The 23213-nt window shown below is 41.1% G+C and overlaps 1 protein-coding gene and 1 long non-coding RNA gene across 7 annotated transcripts in view; one reads left to right on the plus strand and one right to left on the minus strand.

Moving 5' to 3' along the window:
* LOC117252108 (multiple C2 and transmembrane domain-containing protein 1) overlaps nucleotides 1-18898 on the minus strand; it is a 179318-nt gene extending 160420 nt beyond the window's left edge. For all 6 annotated transcript variants that reach the window (XR_013492037.1, XM_033618797.2, XM_033618795.2 and 3 more), the window contains exon 1: nucleotides 18365-18898. Coding sequence is in view for 5 of the 6 variants with exons in the window: in XM_033618797.2 (XP_033474688.1) it covers nucleotides 18365-18898 (534 nt within the window). In the remaining variant the exon portion in view is untranslated. The remainder of the gene's footprint in view (nucleotides 1-18364) is intronic.
* LOC144464287 (uncharacterized) lies at nucleotides 18023-23005 on the plus strand. Its single transcript, XR_013492038.1, has 2 exons — nucleotides 18023-20031; nucleotides 21128-23005. It is a non-coding gene; the product is annotated as an uncharacterized LOC144464287 (long non-coding RNA).
* The last annotated feature ends 208 nt before the right edge of the window (nucleotides 23006-23213 follow it).

Here is a 23213-nt window from a genome sequence, read left to right on the forward strand (position 1 = left end):
ATTCTAAGTGACATTGGCTGGCTCTATAGATCACTGGGCACTAAGCCTAAAGTGACCCTGAACCGCCACCCACACATACACACTTTCTCTTTAGGCTTTGTGATGAGCCACAAGGTAAGAAAGAATGACATGACCATATCTGTACCATACTGATCTCACGCTATATCCTATATATGAACCAGTTAAAATGGTGTCACTGAACATGTGCCTTGTGAAAAACTGGGAAAAAAACAGCAGGCTTTCACTGTCTGTCAACAACGTTATTTTCATACCGTCCAACAATAAACAAAACGGGACATCATGTGAAAAATTCTCTATATCCAGCTCTGTTCAGCCATGATGAGGTGCATCCTTCCACACCGATGTATCAGGACAGCAGCAGCAGCCATGTCTGCAGGCTGTCTGTGTGCTCCACGTTGGGATGACAAGCCAACAGGCAAAGAATCTAATAATGGGTTGAGTTGAGTTAAGCCTGAATCTCTTTTATCACCTTTGTAAGAAAAGTGAATTTGCCACATTGTCTTATGTCATGTTTGATCTGTGTGTTTCAGGTCAGTAATAATAGAGAAACGGGACAGGCTTGAAATGCACCAACTCTCATGGCGGATCATAGTGATATTGTCCTGCACTGTCATACTTTCCTGAGCTGAATGAATGAATTAATTAATTAATTAATGAATTAATGAATTGTTTATTTTTGTGTCTGGCTGTTTCAAGATAGCCTAACCCTTAGAGATTATTTAGAATGATTTAAAGAAACATTTTTCTTGTGCGATCATTCATTCCATCACCGCTTATCCTGTTGGGGATTGCAGGGGGTGCTGGAGCCTATCCCAGCTGACATTGGGCAAGAGGCAGGGTACACCCTGGACAGGTCCCCAGACTATCCCAGGGCTAACACATAGATTCACACTCATAGATTCATACAATCACACACACATTCACACCTATGGGCAATTTTGAGTCACCAGTTAACCTAGCCTGCACGTCTTTGGACTGTGGGAGGAAACTGGAGCACCCGGAGAAAAACCACGCTGACACGGGCAGAACATGCCCAGAAGGGCTGCCCCACCCTGGGTTCGAACCAGGAACCCTCTTGCTGTGAAGCGACAATGCCAATCACTGCCCCACCATGCCACCTAGTGTCAACACACTGACACAAAACAAAATGAATTAAAAACGATAAAGTTAACAATTGAACATAAAATACTGGCATAACAAAATAAATACTTGATACAAATGAAAGTAAACAAATTAAACAGATAAGTGTTCAGAATAAAGAGTGTGAGAGGACAGACGGGAGAGACAAGAGCGAAAAAGAAAGAAAGAGGAAGAGAAGGAGACTGAATACCTGTAAGTGTATTACATTCATCTATTGGGCAAAGTGATGCTTTATGAGATCCACCCTAAGAGCCCACTACTGTGCATAAGTTGAGTGTTTCCTTCTGGTCCAGGCTTTATGAATAGAATTAGATATCACAAATATATGGCTATCAAAAGCCATTTAATAATAGCGGTATCCTTGAACATGCCTACCTGGTTTGGTACTTTGTCAAAAAGAAGAATTTTCCGAAGGTCGTCATAAAATGGACAGTGCAGTAAAAAGTGAATTTCACTCTCTTCTGGTCCAGGCTTTATGAATAGAATTAGATATCACAAATATATGGCTATCAAAAGCCATTTAATAATAGCGGTATCCTTGAACATGCCTACCTGGTTTGGTACTTTGTCAAAAAGAAGAATTTTCCGAAGGTCGTCATAAAATGGACAGTGCAGTAAAAAGTGAATTTCACTCTCCACTTCACCAAGCGCACAGAAATGTCATAAACTTTGATGTACTTCAGTTCTAGTGTATCGACCAGTTTCAATATGTGGTGGTAGTATCCCAGAACGAAACTGTACACAGAGAACTCAAGCTCATAGATAGATAATACACAGCATATTTTTCACATTCATACACTGTTTTAAACAGACAATATGTCCATAATTTCAGTTTGTGATTAACTCCCTCCACCCATTCATTTGAAACCTTTTTATGGCAAGTTCTTTGAACATACCCACATCCATCCTCTCTCTGTGGCTGTAGAGATGCCCAAGCCCATGCTGATGAAAACGATCACACATTTCTGACACCTGTCACCTCCTATTGAGAGATACCATCTGAAAATCTTGCTTGCCAGTCTATTGTTTGGTAGGTCAAGCATTCTATTCCACAGGTTTACCATATTTGCCTTCAACCTAACCTCACACGGCACCCACCCCATGTCACTGTTAACAGCAGGTATGATACCATACTTATGGACTCCTAGGAAGTATTGAATTTCCCAATTGTGCAAACCTATACTTTTATTGAAATGTCTAGATTCCCAACCCCAGACGAGAAGTCCAGAACAGGACAAACACCAGACTGATATAACTTGAGTATATGTGGCATAACCCATATATCTTGATCTCTACTTACACAATCTGCTAATGTTGCTAATACACTCAGAGTTTTAGCTGCTCCCATGTGGGCGTCGATTTAGGGTCCCAAGAACCAGCCAGAACATATATAGGAGCTCCATTATTCTCCATGCCATACAGGAAATGAACACAGAATGACTGCATAAGGGAACGCTGCTATTTTTATAAGATGTGCTCTCTTTTTTACTATCTATTAAAATTCACGTCCTTTCTTACCCGGTTTCCTAAACTCTATATGAGCTCTTTTTTCACCTCACATTTCTTCCAGTGGCATTGCATATTTTGTTACAGTTATAATCAGGGTATTTGTTTGAGCCTGGCCTTTGCAATCCTTATTATGGGCTGCAGGAAATATTGACAATTTAGGAATCCCTTAATCCACAGTTTGCCTATAAACATAAATTGCTCTAGGCATCCTTTAAGTGCTACTCTACAAAATATACTCTTTTATAGTGCAAGCTATAAAATTAGAAGCCCAAATACCTCAGTCCTTAATGTAAGAGAGACATTTCCATTTGCCTTAAGCAAAAGCAAACTGAACCTCACTGTGCAATCAGACGGGCTTCGACATAAACCCCATTAAGTGGTGAAATTAAGGATATCTCACAGTCAATCTACTCGAGAACACTAAACCAAACACCTAGGGACACAGGCACACTTAGACATAATTGTGAAGATATGGAGTGGACACACAAACCTAACTCTAATCACCCCGTTCCTTGATTTAACTCACTCACAGGATACCACTAGGTATATTCAGAGAAGATAAAAATTGTAAGAGAAAGGGAAAGAAATCAAAGAGATGCTGCCCTTTTGCTCGCATCCATTAAACAAACAAAAATACTTAGACCAACCTATTCAAATGTGTATGTTGAAGAGTTCAGTAAATGGTACTTGTAATCTCACACGGTCACCTGTAAATAAATTCCTGTTGAAAGAAACCTCCTTGAAACCTGAAATCAGTACAGTCAGCTCCATCTTAAGAAGCCCATTTGTATTGGAACATTTCTAGTGGGCAGTTTTTCACAGCAAGTGGCAGTGCAGTAAAAATTGGCAAGCATGAAAACTCTAAATCAGTCGTAGAGCTGCTCAGGTCCACTTTCTTCTGTAACCACCAAATGTACTGAACATTGGGCTCTACTGAGAAGAAATCCAATGGAAAACAAGTGAGGTAGGAGTTTAAATAAATGACTCTCCTTTGCAAATATTTCCACATCTCACACTCTAGTACCCTAGTATCAACAACCCTCCTTCACTCTCTGTCTGTGTTGCTCTTTCTCTGGATCAATACAATGGCTTTTCAACTGATTACAATGACTTCCTGAGAAACCCCACAGACACATAAACATGTTCACTCGAGTCGAAAGCTCAGATCTACTGAACTCTTAAAATGGAAGATTATGACCTGCTAACAGCAGCACGGGAATTCTGTGTCATGAAATATTAAAGCCCGTTAGGCTTAATTGGTTTATCGCAGTACAATCCACTGCTCTTGTCCTATGTTATTTTTAAGTGGCCTCATTAAGCATGGCACATGTTTACAACTTCAGTTCGGCACAGCTGTTCATGTTGTATGTGCTCTACTTTTTTGCGTAATATACAAGTTAAGATAAGTCATAGAGTAGTTTGGTGGCGAAAACTAACAGCACATGTGTCAACATAATTCTAGAAAGCAGAGCAAAGATGACATTAAGCAATAACTACCCTGACAACCGCCTACCTGCAAGAGCATTCCCCCAAAACAAAGCGTTTTAAAAAGTGGTTGTGATGACGGGCAGTAGTGCAAGCTTGCTTATAGCTGCATACTGTAGCAAGACAAGGGAAATCACATAAAATTACGAAAGATTTCTACATATAAGAACAACTAAACAATCATCTGAAGTTTGGTGGAAATGTTATCCCAGGCAAAGGTTTTCTTCTGGTTGTCCTTTTAAGTTGTTAGTGCCATATCTACGGGTATTATCAGCTCCTTCATCTTGTGTTCTTTCTGCTTCTGCGGTGCCCACTATTTGATCGGCAAAAGCTAGGTGGCAACTGCCAGAAGTTCAACATACAGCAAGATCCCCTCATTGAAATTACTGGAGGCAGCAAGTTACCACATGGTGGAGTGAAAGCCCCATTAGGCGTCACACCACTTGTATTCATTCATTCATTCATAAGTTCATTCATTTCCATTAGGGGGCTGGAGCCTATCCCAGCTGACATTGGGCAAGAGGTGGGGTATATCCTGAACAGGTTGCCAGACTATCACAGGGCTGACACATAGAGACAGACAACCATTCACACTCACATTCACACCTATGGAGAATTCAGAGTCACCAGTCTTTGGGCTGTGGGAGGAAGCCAGAGTGCTCGGTGAAAACCCACACTGACATGGGGAGAACATGCAAACCCCATTCAGAATGGGCTCCCCCACTCTGGGTTGGAACCAGGAACCGTCTTGCTGTGAGGCGCCAATGCTAACCACTGCAACACCGTGCCTACTACTATTCAGTGTGATACTATTATTCAGGGGAATCTAAGCTCCAGAGAGGACTCTATAATCAGTCCAGAGCCACTGTCAGGATATTTTATTTTTTAATGGTTTGAGATTGGTAGATGTGTGCTAACTAGGCTAATATGAAACCCAAATGAGGCACCAATGTGACAATAAGCAAATCAGCTAATTTAAAAGTCTGGAATGGGTTCTTGTTACAATGGGTAACATTCATATCCAACAAAATGGATATTTATAATAAGATGCAGCACACATTGCACAAGAACAGGAAACACAACACCCCAATCATTAACTGGAATAATAGGAGGCACACATGTCCACTTCTCGATATGCAGTGTATCCACTGTACAGCCATGCCCCCATATTGATCTTAATAATGGGCTTCAGGAACACTTATGACTCAGAGGGTATTGGGACAGCTTCATCTATGCCACAGGGAGACTCATTTGCAAATATTCAATATCCACTCACCACTGAGGAAGTAGGGTCCACATTGAGTTGCAAATGATCTACGTTTGATTAGCATGAGGAGTAGGAAAAATGTCCCACAGCCTTTGGTCACCTTTTGTTGTTTTGTAGGGAAAGAATGGCCACAGCCCGCCTGTGGCATATTATTGTTGTCTGTCTGTCTGTCTGTCTCAGACTGCCTGGGTTTGTCCTCGCTTTCATCTTGTGCATTTGACCCATTTATAAAAGCTGTCACAGCTCAGTTGCAAGGTTGTTAAATTTAAAGAACATTGGGGTTGGAGGTTAGAGAAGGGTACAATAAGGAGCAGACACAGAGGTCTGGGCATGTATCATTTTCAGTCAATGCTTCCCTTCACTCAAACTATACAAACGCTCATTCGTTTCTTGAGGATCAACAAATATCACACAGCAGGCTATTGTTGGATGTCTTCTGTAATTTGACCACCCTCATCAGATACACACACACACACACACACACACACACACGCATCTCCTCCTACGCTGAGCCACTGCTTTGGTCTGACTCAACTCTATGATGATTAATCTATATGGGAGGGCAGCATTTAGAGTTATAGAGCTAATTCCCTGGTTCCATTTATTGATGTAAGGGTGGATCCATCGCTACCTACTCTCTCATTACTCCATCTGACAGTCATGTCTGTCACTGCTTTTGGTCTCTGTTAATATACACTGTGCACGGTTGATCGTGATGCTCTAATAAGAGAAGAGGGGGAGAGAGTTGGATGTCTTCGTTAGTGCGAAGAGTATTAACAGAGACACATCAATCTCTTTTTCTCTCTTTGTGTATTGCTGCCATTCACGAAGGCGTGTTGGCACTCCTGAGTCATTAAGCAGTCTACACAGTCGTGCTTAACCTTGTTTACAATAACACTCTGGGGCTCAGATTAGTAAGTGTATGGCTGTGAATGTCTGTGTATGCCTTATTTGTGTATGCATGCGCTTGTGAGTGTGTGTATGAGATTGTAATGGGACTGTCTGAGACTGGAAAGAACAACGCTGGAGGGTAACGCAATGTCACAGTGCACAGTTCCCGTCTTGTAGTACGCAGACTGTTCCTCTGACAGGCTCGGATATATTTTGGATTTGTCCTCCGAAAGCTCTTGTAAGGGAGTGTCGTTATCAGAGAGGCTAAGGCTGCGATCAGAGGAAGGGAGATGTGAGATAGATCAGGGAGAAAGAGACAATGCAGGTAAGGTTATCCCTCAAGGACAGACTGAGGAGTGATGGAGGGAAAAGGGACATTTTTCTGGATCACTGAGGGCAATGACTGGCAAAAGCACATGGTCTCTGACCTTGCGGCAGGGATAGTTCAGATAAGATGCACAGAATGACTGACAGGTGGAAAGGAGCTTTAAGGGTAAGTTTAGTTTTTTCCAACTTCTACCCTATTTTCCCAGGTTTTTGTGTCTAAGTGATTAATGGGAGCAATTTCTGAAATTGGTTCTTTATTGAGCGAGACCACTGCAGATGGCAGAGGCAAAACAGGCTATAATGTAACCAGTCAGGGCATGTTCTCAGTTTTAATTTATGTCCAGTAAAAGTCCTTGTTTTTTGCCACTGAGTGTCTGACAAAATTATGGAAAGGACCCTACAGAAATAGACATTTTTGTTGAACCACAGAAAGAGACCTCACTCAGCAGGTCAGACAGGAGTCACGTTACAAACCAATCACAGAGATCTTTCCCTTCTTTCGTAAATATTCGGTCTGTGATAAACATGGAAAAGTTGATCATGTCAGTGCAGGGCTACCCAGAGCTACCCACGGATGATAGACCTACACACTTATAAGCAGCACCTGGAAGAAGATCAGCTCTGCACTCAGGATTTCAGGTACATAAGCTATACTGTGCTTGTTAAGGTTGCTTAGCAATCCGAGACGCAACCTGCCACTGCACTCTTGAAAGCTGGCACAAGAGCAGCGCCCAGCGCCTGACCTCGTGTTTTCCAGGCGGTTAAAGATGCAGTATGTGTATGTGTAAGGCTCCTAATTTCCAGGGCTGGTACCTGCAGTTATTCCACAGGCTAGTTAATAACATGTCGGGCAGGAAATCCAAAGTGTGGGATCATTTTGAGAAGGTGAAGGACGAACCCAAGCTGATGTAAACTCTGCAGGCAAACATTCATCGGCTACAAACATGAATCATCTGAAACAGCAAGTAGATACATGCCCATTAGCCACTTAGCCCAATCACTACTGCTTTGCCGACAGCGTCATTAACAGGCGGCTCGCTCAGTATGTGACGTGCACTTGCAGATAAAATATAGGCCTATATTTGTATTTCTCTGTAATGTAGCAAAGTGTTAACAATGTTACTTACACTATTCTTTCTCAGACCTTGAACTCAAACCATTGTAATGCCCTGCCCAAAATATAAAATGTAATAATTACATGCAAACATGGTAAACATGTGGGCGACTAGTCGACTAATGGCCCTAAATGATGACTATTGGTCAACTAGGAAAATTCTTAGTCGGGGGCAGCCCTAAACACACTTTGTGACTTTATTCAAAGTCAACGGAAACAACAACAACAAAAAAGGCTTTGTTCGTCATTTCACCGTTCCAACAATCACCAACTTTGGTTTGGTTGTTAGAGTCTGGGGGTTTGGGGATGGCAATTTTAGGGATGGGCGAACAAAAAGGATCTTACGCTTTAACAAAAAGGTCTATCTGTGTAGGTGTCAGAATAATAATCTGAGTTTGTCAGTGACAAAAAACAAGCAGTTTTAGTGGATGTAAATTGACGATGCAGAGTGTAATTACAGCACAGCCTGTATTGCTGCAACCAGCTGCAGCAGTCTCGCAAAATATTGGACCACTTTCAAAAATTGTTGTTCCCATTAGTCACATAGACACAAAAACATAGAAAACAGGGTCCAGGTTGAAAAATACCCTTTAATCAAAATAGAGTAAAGGGTTGCTTTTGATCAAGTGACAGTTTATCTGGCAGCTGGAATCAGTGCTGAAAGGCTTAGCTAACAGTTAACTATTGGCAAACAACTGTGACAATCAATGTGAGGATTTGCAGCCTTTCTGTATCTGATTGCTGTTGGTGTTTTAAAAGTTCAGACACAACAAGCATTTGGAAAACACCAACTAAATAAATACTAAGCGGCATGTTCTACAGGAAAGAGTTGTAAATTTTGTATGCTATCATAATTTTATAAGATAATAATTTCATGAACCTCCAGCGGTTGCCGCTGCATCAGCATTGCAGCTTTCGCATTTAAATGCTCTCAAATTTTTCACATTTCTTTCTTTTATTTTACCACCTGTTTCTTCCTTTTGTTTTGATTTTCTCTTTCCCCCACTTTCATACATGGTAGTCACACATTCAGTTCTTGGTTCCAGTTCCATGGCTAAAACAAAGCACTGAGGCAGAGCACTTGAATCAGTAATTACTCAAGTTCCTCCAGTATTTTGAATGAATGATAAAAATCATAGCTATTATGATATTATTAAATCTTTTTTCAGGGTAAAAAGCCGAAAGCAAGGAGACACTGTGCTGTCAGGTCACTAGGTCACTTACACTTTTTGATGCACCTACAATAAGTTGCAAGTCTTTAAATGTTCACAGCTGTTGTGTACAAGCTAAGGCAAAGGGATTGAGAATCAACTTCAGCTTCCTGGCTCTTGGGAAACACTGCACACAACTGAGCCACCATGCCACCTCCTTAAACTAAAATTAAATCAAAATTTGCTGCTCACATTTGGCACTTGTCTACAGGTGAAATCACTCAAATCCTCTATCACAGGTCGTTCACAGATTCCCGTGGCAGAGAAACAGGCACACTCAGATGTGTGGGAGGCAGACAACAGGCACTACATGACATTTAATCACAAAGTGAGCGCAAGAACCCATCAACATCCCCAAATGGTGTCAGTCATACTTTCGCCAATGTGAAAATGTTTTTTTTTTTTCTCCTACTTTGTGATGCCCAGACAGCTTTGAGGTCAGCATCAATCATGTGCTTGTCAGTGCATGTTACAAACGACGGTCCCCGAGGCTGTAATGAATCCTAATTTAAGCTGCCATCAGGAGACTTCCAGAACGAGGCCACGGGCTGTTACCAAGTGGCCGTGATGCTGTTCTCGCAACACATCAACAGCCACAAATGAGCCACTTATTCCGACAGGACAGATAAAAGTGGCTCATTTAAAGTCACTGCATTATCAAAAAGAGGACAATAACTAAAATCATCCCAAGGTTACAGCATTTAACTGATAAGTAACATGTACGAAGATCTGTAATCTATATTTCATAATATCCTTTCAATAAAAGCAAAGTGTTTATTTAGTGGACCAAATGTCTGACCTCGCCAGACAAAATATTGCAAGGTTACTTTGATTTCAGTCAATAAAAATCCACTGAAACCTGATGGAGCTAAAGCAGCTGGACCAATCGTCAATCTGACAGGTGGTTTATAAAGAGTATGATTCAGTCTCTGATTCACTCAGCAACTCGTAAACCTTGGAAACAAACTTTTAAATAAGACATTAAAGATACACAAATCATGATTCTACAATTAAATAATTAAATACATGCCTAATCACTGACGGGTAATACACTAACTCAGTGGTTTAGAAAAATGAAGCACTTGTCTGGGCCACGCTCTTCCAAAAAACATGTGTATTATCTTCAGTTATTACTATCCACCTTGTCCGCAAGACAAATCCCATGAATGAAATACCCACAAGACATCTTTTGCATCTGATATATTTAGCATAAGGCTGTGAGTGTATAGTCTCTGTGACACAAAAACCTACTTTCCTGGTTTGTAAGTGTTAAATATTTTACAGTATTCCATATGAGCTGAGCAGAAGAGAGGGAGGAGGAAGGCATGGCTGAAAACTGGAAGCAAGCCGAACCTCTGATTAACAGCACAAAATAAAGAGACAGGTTTTTTATTTCTCTAATGGCCCTGTTTTGTTTCGCTTAAATACATATCTTTAATTAAGAGATGTGGAAATGCTGCATGTTTTGTAAATTACAACTTATTGCATATTTACAGGAAAAGCACAAGCTCTCAGAAACTGAGTCATATTTTGGTTCTCTGTTATGATTACACTTTGAGACAAAGATACAAGTAATCTGACTGGAGATGATAAAGAAAGGTGGCCAGAGCTACAGTAAGGCCTATCAGGTTGATCCCACTTGTCTGGTTTGAGAAACTGCCATGTTGCTTACAATGTTTGGCTCATTCCTCTAAAAATGTAATGTATTACTCATTGCTCATTACTCCTTACAAAAGTAATGGCATTACTTTACTTATTACTCCCTGCCAACAGTAATTTGTTACACTACTCGTTACATTACTTTTCCGTTACACCCCCCAAAATTGGTAATTGCGTTTCTCCCCAAAATGCAGATGTCTGCCTCTGTGTGAATGTCTGGGTAGTGTAGCTAAGGCTAGATAGCTTCAATTTACCTGGGGTTTTCAGTTGCCTGTAACCGGTATTTTCCCAAGGCTATGCCCGAAAGATGGAGATTCCCTCATGGAGCAACATTTCATCCACCACATATCCAGCCATAAGCTTCATTACTTCTTTGTAGCTGCAGCTGTCCACGAATAAAATCCAGTTTGGGTTGTTCAGCCAGTGCAGGGCTACCGTCGACCTCTGCGGCTGCAGAGGCCTCACCTTTGGTGGGGTGTATTTCCTGGAGCTTGAAGTTGCTGTGCTGTCGGTCGTAGTAGCCGGGGTGTTTCAGACCGGAGGTTTGAGAACGTGTTTCTCGCAGTGGAAAAAGTTTTAGTCCGGCTACTTGCAGCAACAGTATTCTTGTCATCTTTCCTTCCGACAAAATTAAAGTAATGCGAATATTTCCAGCCGCTAAAATACGCGCTTCCAACTAGCTTGCTGATTTGTGACGTATCTGCGCAGCACGACGATTACAAAAATGAGTCACCTGACGTGATTAACGTTACTGTATTTCAGGTCAGTAGTGATGTGTTAACAAAAGTAACGTTGTAACGAGTTGTTTGGTTTTGGAGTAACTGTAATATCATTACTGAAATGTCATTAGTAGGCTAATTAATTACATTACTCGTCGTAACTGGAAAAAAGTAATGTTATTACTGTACTGCCCAACACTGGTCACTTATTACATCCACAACTCAGTACCATGGACAGTGACACTTCAAGTGACAAAACATACAGGAGTACAGAATACAAATTATTGTACAAGCACAACAATCACAAGTGCTAATCATAGCAAACAATGCCAAAGCTTTACTCAGCATTAAATAATGTCTGTGTTGGATCTTCTAGGCCCAACACACAAGGCAGCTGCACTAACTGGGCCCTTCCCTGTGTGAAACATGGCTCCTCTGTGTTTGGTGATGAATGTGTCCATGAAGTGTAGGAAACACATCTTTTACGGGCAGAGGAGGCACTAACAGTCAGGCCCTGTTTTAATAAAATAGAGGCCTGGGCAGCTGATGCCAGGCAATTAGTTGAGATACAGGCCCACAAATAATAACAGTGGTCAAGGGTGTGGGGGCAATAGGCAGCTGATGCCTCGACTTTCTAACCTGTGTCTGTCCTTATAATCTATCAAGCACTCAAATACGCTTTCCACCTTTGTATAAACTGACTGGGTAATGCTGTGAATGGATCTGGTACAGACAGGTGTTAGCAGCAGAAGCAGCCAGGGCCAAAGAAAGCCATTCATGGTAACGTTATGCTAATAGTTAGCCGCTAATAAATATCTAAGCCTCCTTCCCCTCGAAACTACACTAATTTTCCTTGCTTTGCAGACCTGAGTGTTTCTCCAGGTGAGGTAACACATCTGTACAGGTAATAGTTTCAGAGTAGGTCACCAGAAGCAAATTAATTCAGGTGTGTAGTTTGTATCTACCTGATTTACTCACTTCATGTGACACAAAAATTGTGGAGTAGACAACATTTCTGAGCAAAATCTGACATTCAGCTGCCTTTCAAGGCACTTGCTTTCATTTATTGTGTATCAAAATAAATTGTTCTGAAGATATTGAATGGCCTTAATTGGCCCTTTACAGAAGCGTTACGGATTCACTAGAAACAATAAAAAAAAGTAATAAAACGACATGACAAGATTATTGTCTCATAAGTATAACAACAGTTTTCATGAGCAAAAAAGATATCTGCCCTGTTTTTCTTACTTAACGAGATTATTATCTCAGAATAATAAAGGTTTTCATGGAAGAAAATTCTGCTCTTGTTTTTCTGAATGTACAACATAATTCAGCATTAATTCAGCATTGTTTTTATTAAGTGAATGCATTATGCATTACATTACCCCTTTGACTTCCCACAATCCATCTAAATTTGAAAAACATTATTATTAGAAGTAGTAGTAGTAGTAGTATTAACATTATTAATATTATTATTATTAACATTATTAATATTATTATTATTATTATTATTATTATTATTAACATTATTATTAGTATTATTAACAGTATTAATATTATTATTATTAAAATTATTAATATTATTATTATTATTATTATTAACATTATTAATATTATTATTATTAAAATTATTAATATTATTATTATTACTTTAGGTCTTTCTACCTATGTTATAAATGCCCCTGGAGATGCAGAGTCCTCCAGTGTACATTATATATCAAACTGACTGATTCAGGATGGCTTGCTTTACAGGCTCATAAATTAACAATGTTCAGCTAGTGAGGCCACACACTTTGAGATGCAGTAGCCTAAAGACAGCCAGAGGGAACATTGAGAACTCTTTCATATTCTTTGTTTTGTTTGTTCTTTGTTGTTGCATGACAGAGTAAAGCATCTACATCAAACATAAAACTAAAGTTATGGAGGGTGCTTCAGACAGGGCTTCTACCAGGTCAGGTAGGTAATGATGGAGGGGCAACTCTGCCTGAGACTGAGGGATTCAGGGCAAACATGCATGTAAAAACTTACTGAAATGTTTATAGATCAAATACCACCTGTTAACCTAAAACTGTAAGAAGAGATTGAGACAAGATTATTCCAATAAAACAAGACATGTCTAGTTAGAGAGACCAAATGAGGAGCAACATTGTCCAGCTGACCAGCTACTGAGTGAGAAGCTTCAAGGGATGCAGGAAGCTGTCAACATCATGTCCTCAATAACTGAGTGACAGACAGACCACAGTCTGTGCGGCATGTGGAGCTGTATGTCTGACATGCTGATCAGCAGCACAGGAGCACCACAGGGGACCATCCTGTCACCTCTTCTGTTTACTTTAAACACCTCAGACCTTCAGTACAACTCAGAGTCCTGTCATGTGCAGAAATTCTCATATCACTCGGCAGTTGTTGAATATGTTGAGGAAAACATGGACTGCTGCTGATCCCATCAACATCGGGGTGAGGAGGTGGAAGTGTTGGACAAATAGAAATATCTGAAAGTTTACCTAGACGGCAGACTGTGCTGGAGATGTAACACAGAGGCTGTTTATGGGATAGGACAGAGCAAACTACCTGAGGAAACTCATGTCCTTCAATTTGTGCAACAAGATGTTGCAGATCTTTTACCATTCTATTGTTGCAAGCATAAAGTGGAAGTGGAGTAAATAAACTCTTCAGAAAGGCCGCTTCTGTTCTGGGAACAACTTTGAAGCCATAAATGGTGGTGGTAGTGAAATGGAGGCTGCACAAACTGTTGTGCATCGTGGAACACACCTTGCATCCTCTTAATGACCACCTGGTTAACTAGCGGAGCATTTTCAGTGAGAAACTGATCTATGACTGCTACAGGAGGTCCTTCCTGCCAGCTGCCATCCCCTTGTACAAGCGGTTCACTGCTTCAGGACAGGGTGCTAAGGAGGTGAAGCCCCCCTCCCCATGCAGTTTTCATCCCCTTTAAAATATCTGACCTATAACTGCCTTAATTTAATGTAACATTTAATTTTGCATTACTTGCTTTATGTCAGCTTTACAGCATTATATGTGTATATGCACAGTAAAATCCCTTTTATGTAGTTAAGTTAATGTCAATAAGTATTGTATATTGCAAAGATTTGTTGGTATATTGCTATGTTTTGTATATGTATATTGATAAGCATTGTACAATCTTCAGAACACTATATTTGTCTTTTTTGCTATGCTGCTGTAACAGTGGCATTTCTTTTTGGGATTACGATTATCTAAGACTAAAATCTGATAGCAGAACATGATGTGTGTTTTGTCTGTCGCTTCGTAATCTTAAATCACTGGGAAGTGAAATGTGGAGTGTGCAAAGGTAACTGACACTTAATATCAGTACATCGACGAACAGTTTTCTATTTCAGCCGGCGCTTTTCTTTCTCATGTTTTACTGTAGTCTTTACACACATTCAGAAATGCACACATGCACACACATCCATGAAACAAGTCAAACTGCCCAGAGTTGCAAGCAAAAGTAAAATGTGCTAATCCTTTTTTTTCCCTTTGAGTCAATAATGAAATGACTTTCAGAACTTGGCAATATATTCTTATTTAATTTATGAAATTGCAGCTTGGGGCTTTATGCTGTCATTTTAGCAATGAGAAATCATGTACACTCACCTAATGCTTGATTTGTGTTATAAGTTATAATCCTTGCTGGGTTATGAATGTGTTTAGGCAGCACATAATGTACAAGCAAATAAATCCAATCAATTTGCATGAGCAACAATGCACATGCAAAAGTCAACCACAGACATTTTTCACTAGATTATCTGCCTCTGTGACGTGATGCTGAGTGTTTATTCCACTGGCTTCTTTCCCATATAATACTTGATTTTGCCTAGGGTATTATAATAAGGCATGTCTTATTTCTGTGTCTAATCTCATCTGTTCTATCCTCTTTCTTCACCCCTTCTCCTCGCATCTTAATCTCCTTTTATCACACATCACATCGTCATCTTATCTCAGCTGACCTGATCTCATCCCCTCATCGTCTCTCATTACCTCTAACCCTGTCTGATCCCTCGCTGTCACCTTTATTTACTCTCGTCATCCATCATCTCATGCCATCTTTTTCCATTCCTTCTTCTTCTGAACTCATTATATAATAGACTAAGAACATACTGTATATTTTACATCTATGATTGTACATGCATTCAGTCATGCTAACAAAAAGAGACCATCATTGTATAATGCTGTCACTGTGGGTTGTGTTCACAACCGCTCTCCTCTTTTCAGGTATGTGGAAAAATCCAACAAATGAAAAACAGAAGTTTGTATAAATGTGGCAACAACAGCAGGAAATGTCTCACACTGAATGCTGAGAGTTTATTTGGCAAAGTGAGATCCCTGTGTATTATGTAACGGACTGATGTAAGTGCTGAGATGAAGCTGCAAGATCAGTTTCAATAAAGTCATTAATAGTTGCTTTCTTTTACCTCTTCAGCAGAGTGTATTGCACTTCTCCCAGATTTAATGGATAAGGGTTCTTTGGCCCTAACTTCAGTGGGGTGGGAGAGTGTACTCAAATACTAAATCACTTTTAGACAGCAATCTGGATGATGCTCAGACAAGCAGGTCTGGAACACTTCAAGAGTGGTGAGATGAAAAGCTTTGCAATAACTGCCGCCGCTGAAACAGAATGCACTTATAGGCACGCATACTTTATCTTCAACATGACTTCTTTCAACAGCCCTTTTATATATTTTAGAACAGCTCATCTAAACTAACAGGACAGGACTGCTGAATTGGACTACTATTAGGATAAAGGGTGTGGGTCCAGACATGACCTTAAAGCAGTGGTGTCAAACATATGGCCTAAGGGGCCAGAACCAGCCAACCAAAGGGTCCAATCCAGCCCACTAGATGACTTTGCACATCTAATATTGAAGTAGTTGTGAAGGCTAAGAGGTGCAGCTTTCAGAAGCAAGTTAAATGAGCATCCTACTTCATGAAAAATGCTGCTTCAGAGGCTTTTCTGCCCCGACCAGAATACAGTTGTCTGAAAAAAAAAACAATAAATACTTATTGTGGTCATGTTTTAAGATAGTGAACATTGTGCAAAATATTGTAAACCAGCAGCTTCATTACAAAAGAGTCTATATCAGACATCTACTTTAAATAACTTTTGGTGGAACCCTGCAGCTAAGGTATGGCCAAACCTTTTGATATGTAAATGGTTTGTGGGGCGCAGATAACTTAACCTGCTTCCTCAATAGCTTCCACTTTAGTCTGGTGCAAAAGAGTGGCAATGTATGGAAAAATGTAATGACACTGAGTCGTAGACTGACTGAATGTGGAAAAACCGAGACATGCTGTTGAAATTGCACTTTTTTCTTCAGATATCTCAGGCTGTTATTTAATAGATAAATGTTTTTAAAATGTACTTCTACTTCTTCACACCAAATGAAAAGGAAAAATGTGAAGGTTGTTATCATATCTCAGTTTTTCTTAAATGGTTTTACTGGTGCGGCCCATTTGAGATCAAATACAGCTGAATAAGGCTCATGAACTAAAATGAGTTGAACACCCCTGCCTTTAAGCATCAGTGTGGAAGATTCAGGGTGATTTGGTTGCATCTAGCGATGAGGACTGCACATTGCAAACTTCTCCCAGTTGGAATTCTGTCAGTGTTGATTGTTCAGGAGGTTTTTACCAGAGCTGAATTATCCACAGAGGTCTCTCACTCTCTGATTATTTAAACAAGTAAAACACTTAATAAAGAAGTGCCATAGAAATCTGTGCGTCTCTGATGCTGTTCAGCATGACGGAGAAGAGCCACAAGCCTAGCACCTAAATGTGCGCTCACCTTTCTTCTCTGATAACTTAAGATCCAGACATCCAGGAGTTTTTTAAGGGGGGCCGAATTAGCCGCAGAGGTCTCTTTCTCGTCAAAACAAATGAACCTGGTGATTTAAACCGGTAACAAAGCAGTTTCACGTTAAAATAAAATCTGTACTTTTCCAATGGTCTCATCGTAGAGGGGCTCATATCTGTGGTGGCCAATGCAAAAACATGACTGGCCATATCTAGAACCAGCGCTAGGTTTGCAGATATAAATGGCTCATTCTAAGGTGATGGAAACACATCAGTTGTTATTTTCATGTGATTATCATCTCCCAGTTTCTGCCAATATATCCCCCTAAATCCTACACACTGGACCTTTAATGTTTTTGTATACTTAATTATTACTCAGGCATTATTTTCCATATGATTTGGCTTTTTTCAGACCTATAGGACTGTATGTTATTTATGAATGAAGCCTTCACAACTGGCCTACATTCACTGACATATATATCCCTTTGATAGTATTTCCCCTTGAGTCCCCCTGACTCAGCATGATGAGTTGTATGGGAATACACCTGCCACTGATTTCCAACACGTGCCTGACAACCACCTCCAAACTGGTCACTTTCCATGAAGAGAAAAAACATGATGAAGCGTTGATCATGCATGGGCCCATTGCAGCCCCCTGTCTACTGGCAAGGACACTGTGACAGATGGCCTGTGAAGCTAGGGGACAATCCCTACATTGGAAATAAAGAATGTGAGCCAGCCAAAGGACGCTGACATCAGATCATGTAGCCTGAGTAGAAATCCTATCAGGAAGTCTATAATAAAAATAACCCTATACACAGCCACAGGATGTGGAGTATGGGGTGGCTGTGATGATGACATGATAACAGAGCAAGCAGCTGATGTAAGCTTGTTGTTGGTGATGATCACATAGACTGGCATTGGTTGTGGTCATATGGCCCATACAGCCTTACAAGCTACAGGACAGGGTAAAGAAAGCAGTGGACTAGCTGATCGACGAGTGCATCACATGATACGAGCAGTGAGCACGTCGCAGCACCACCATCATGAAACTTGTCTCCTTCATTTAATTTCCAGGGAAATGTAGTCTAGCCCGCCTGTGTGTGGATTTTAATTTTTTGCGTACCATGACTTGATAGAAAGAGATAATCTACCAGATGCGTGTTGTACCACATGCGTCTTTACTCACAGAATCACTTGCGTTTTTACGCAGCTGCTCCTCCTCTCCCAAAATCGCGGCCGGGTCCACCACCAGTTTCTCGAAACACGCCGACCCGAGAGAGGAGCTCTTCTGCTGGTACATGATCAGCTGGGATACGGGGAGTTTGGGGCTTCCATGCGCCGTCAGCTCGGGTTTGCTCCCCGTGGCTCCAGAAGCTGCGCCAAGGTGATGTGGAGGCTGCCCGTCGCTGCTGGTGCCGGGGACCGCGTCGCCTCCATGGGACTTCTTATCTCCTTCAAAAGGCGCCGGCGGAGAGCAGCACAGATTGGGCTGAGACGACGAAAACACCCGGTCCAACTGTTTCTTTTTCCTCTTAAACATCCATAACCCCGATTCCTTTTTGCTGCCCTCCGCGCCCCCGGCACCCCGACGCTCCGATCCCAGTTTAGGGCTCAGCCAAGGCTTGGTTTTCTCCTGGAAATTCTTCCACATCCTGCGCTGGTAGGACAGAGACTCTTGTCCTTTGGCGGTGCTCTCATCCTTAGGTGATTTCTGCTCCATGGTGCCTGTGCAGCAGCCAGCCAGCCTGAGCGCACTCTGAATTGTGGAAGGATGTCACAGTTGGGCTGCTGCAGTTCGGGAGCACTTCCACTGATGATCTGGTTTAGAGCGCCAAGAAGGATACGCACAGTGTGGTGATGAAGGGGTGTTAGTCTCCCAACGAACCTTGTAGAATGCCTATGCAGGCAGCGCTGTAAATCTTATGTCACACACTGTGCAGCGCGCTTTACAGACCGCAAGCAATCCCCTCCGTCTATTAAAGATTTGTCTCAGCTCAGTGGTGAAGTTGGAACACATGCACCGACTTCTCCAAGACTACCTAAAATGCTTGGTTATGCTCCGCTTAGTTGTTGACCGTCTTTGCATCTCTGCTCTGTCCACTCTGCTTTACAAGGGCCAAACTTCCCCATTAATTGTTACATTCAAATGAAGGACGAACGGCTGCACCGCGCCTCCCTCTGGCCAACTAAGTCACTTGACTGAATAATCTGTATGCTGGTGATTGCATAACGCAACCCCACAATGCCTCGTGGAGATGTTTATAATTCAACTGTGGATCCACTGTCACACCCATCTGAGTGTATCTCTTTGTAGTGCCTGGTGAGCAGCCTCTAGATTCACTCTTTCACTGCAGTGGCCTTGGTTAAATCTGGAGTCCAAAACACTGGAGGTTTCAAAAGACTTGCTCACTGTTGTATCGTGAGGATGTTCTTGCACTGTAGCCATGTCTGGATATGTTCTCCCTGTCAAATAGGTCAGGCCTCAGTGAATGTTATCACCCACATGCAGCAGCAAGCACGCAGCGCTGAACAGCCTCTTCTCTTTTTAGATGCTGTGCGACTTCGGTGCACATAATAACTCATTACGTCTCCCCCTCCGGCCTTTGTTTCAGTACTGGACTGTTCCGTCCCCCTTATTAACATGATCAGGTAAACAAACACACAGAGACAACAGTTGCAAGAATGAAAACCATCTCTTCATCTCTCTCTCTAATGCACATGTACAGACATGGAGGAGGTCACAGAATGACCTTTCATCTGCAAACAGAAGAATGTTATAACTGGGTGAACTTCATCACACTACACAGTGAGCGACTGAGAGTCCAAGGACTTATATGCTGCTTACGTGGACAGGTATTCATGTGAGACACAATATGACCTTGGTTTCACTTGTGGGAGTGATGATGAAGGTGTGAGTGGCACTGACAAAGCCTTCTGTTGCCAGCTTCGAGGACTCGACTCTCTAATAATGAGGGAATGATAATCAGCCTTCAGTGTTGTGTGGTGATTTATGACAATGTTGACCTCTACAGAAGAATACTTCATCTAACTTCTCTAACTTTAGGTTTGCCCAAACATGTAGGCATGTTTATGCAGCCCGGTCTCCAGAAGAAAATGTTGGCATCGTACATTTCTGCCAACCACAGATACATCACATTTGCATTTTATACATATCACATCAGCGTTTCTAAAGTGACATAGTTTAGATTACATGTCTATGAGCTCAGTTTCACATCAGAAGAAGGAGATGGTGGATGGCGTGAGAGCTAATAGAGATGGATGCAAAGCAGCAGACCTGTTTGAGACCAGCCATGTTTTTTAACAACATGTGGTGGCATTTTCAGTGGTGTGTGTGGCAATAATAACTGTATTTTTAAGACGTGGCATTTCCAGCTGTGCTTGTGGCGACAATAACTGAGTATTTTTAGGGTGACATTTTGACATTTACAGGTGTGTTTATTGCAACAATAACTGGGTATCTTTAGGGCAATGATGTGACATTCACAGAGGTGTTTGATGCAACAACAAACGGGTAATTATGAGGCAACGTCAGCACATTTCCAGCAGTGGTGGTGGTGACAACAACTGGGTATTTTTTAAATCATGGTCTTCACATTTCCAGCAGCGGTTGCGGCAAAAAAGTTGGTATTTTAAGCCAAAATATGATCTTTTCCTAACCATAACCAAGTGTGTTTGTGCCTAAACCTAACCACACACGAACCACAGTACTGTCACAACATAAAATGCAATGTTTCAACACATTTGCTTCATGTGAAACATAAATGTAACATAGCCATGGTTTAGAGAAATGTACAATGGTAACATTTATTCTGGTGATTGGGTTGGTCTTTAAGTAATCATGATGCATATTAAACATTGTATGAGAATCCAATAATGAGTTTTGTTGTAGCCTGGGATTACTTTGGTTGATATCTCATCCTTTCCACAGAATAAAACACTTTAATTACAACCAGGAGGGCAGTGACAGCAACACAGTGGACAGCTCTGGACCCCTCTCTCAGTTAAGTGGATGGAGATGTGAGCATGTGAGCCAAACAATTCCTTTCAGCTACCATTGGCTTTTCTGGATAACTGATGAGTCTGCAGTGAGCAAGCCTTTCCTCTTAATGATACTGGTCTCTTATCTACAGTGTGTGTGCGTGTGTGTGTGTGTGTGTGTGTGTGGCTGGGCACACAGATACCTGCAAACAAGACACTTAAAAAGAATTGAATTATAATTATTCCACTAACTGCAGCAGCATATAATTCAGTGGCACCACTAGAACAACCTGAGTCACGCTGTAAGATAATGTAGGTCATGCTTTGGTTAAATTAAACATGATAAGGCCATTTTCACAGTGTTGAGTCATGCCTCTCGTAATTCATTCAGTCATAAAATAACTCAGTGTTCAATGGATAGATTGTATGCAATGGAACTGCAGCGGGAAGGGAAGTGGAGCTGATCCCTTCACTGATATTCCCCTTACCACTGGGCTCAGTTCAAATAACCACATATTCCATTTTCCAGCCTCAGCCTGCTTTAGCCACAGGAATTCGAGCTGCTCAGCATAATGTAAAGCTTAATGCGTGACTCAACTCTGGGATAGTCTTTTTTGTACAGCTACTATCGGCTAGGATAGAACAAATTCAATGTTTCTATGGGGGGGAAAACAGTTTTGGTTTGTTATAGTTTGTTATTGATATGAATGCGGATTTTAATTCTAATCAAATGCTAAAATAGTATGTTTGTCACCTTTAGCCACATTAGGAGGACCACCCCAGGAGGGCTCTGTTGTTGTACGTCATAGAAAAATGCAAGCCATTGAAAAATTAAAACTTATATGTACAATATGATACCAAATGAAACCTATTAGCTATATGGTCCAATTTTAGGAATCTGACCATGCATGTTGATCATCATGTTGAACCTGTTGACCCGTACTTGTTTTATTCAGCTAAGAAATATTGCAATGCTCAGGTCTGTGGCTTCTCAACCTGAACTATGATTGATGATTATTCATGTTTTTGTGTCCTCCCGACTGACCACTGTAACTCTGTTTTTACTTGCCTAAACAAATCTTCTCTGATCCCCCTTCAAATAATCCAATACATTGCTGTTAGCCAGATCCATCAGGTCAACCCACATGCTGTAACTCCCATTTTTGGCTTCTTATCAGATACTGTTCACACGTATAGAGATCTCCACGGTCATGCACCTGAATACATCAGTGATCTCCTCCATCCATATATTATCAGTATTTCCCTTAGGTCTTCAGAACAGGACCTTCTGTCTGTGTCTGTCCCCCTCTCCAGACTCAAAACAAACAAGGTGATCGTGCCTTTGAAACAGTGGCTCCAATGCCTTGAAACTCTCCTCCATTAGGTCTCCTTGGAAAGTTTTAAAAAAATAACTTCAGACCCATCTTTTCAAAATGGCCTTTGTCCCACTCTAAATTATCTAGTGCTTATTAACTAGTGTGTTTCTTTTTGGGGTAGTTTCGTTGTACATTGTGAGGCACTTCGTGAATTTTATTTCTGTGACAGGCACTATAACAAATAAATGCCCTATGCTTTCTCTGTTCTCTCTTCAATGCCAGATTCCAATACTACATTTTTTAGCAGTGTAGGTGTTTTGTGAAGTACTGAACATACGACTGGATAAATGAGACTTGAATTATACTGCACGAGTTGTGTGACAGTTTGTAAATTTATGTTGTCTTAAAGATTTGCTGTTGTTAAATGTGGTCCCCTATCATTCAATCAATCGATATGTTCCCCATTTTCCATGGAGATGTGAGATGAATAAAAGCTTTCTTCACAAATTCAAGATAACACGGCACGGCTCGTTGACTTATAAATGGTCATTTTGTGGGTGAGCCATTCCTTTAAGTTGCCATTGCATTACTAAACTGTTTCAGATATCAGTAACTTTAGAGTAATCAACTATCTAGCTTATAGAATATAAAAAAGAACAAACTTGAATGAGCAGGACTCCAAACCAATGCTGTTTGTCTTATTGGGTTTTCTGCTACACT

Source organism: Epinephelus lanceolatus, chromosome 9 (genome assembly GCF_041903045.1).
Source record: "Epinephelus lanceolatus isolate andai-2023 chromosome 9, ASM4190304v1, whole genome shotgun sequence".
Classification (NCBI taxonomy): domain Eukaryota; kingdom Metazoa; phylum Chordata; class Actinopteri; order Perciformes; family Serranidae; genus Epinephelus; species Epinephelus lanceolatus.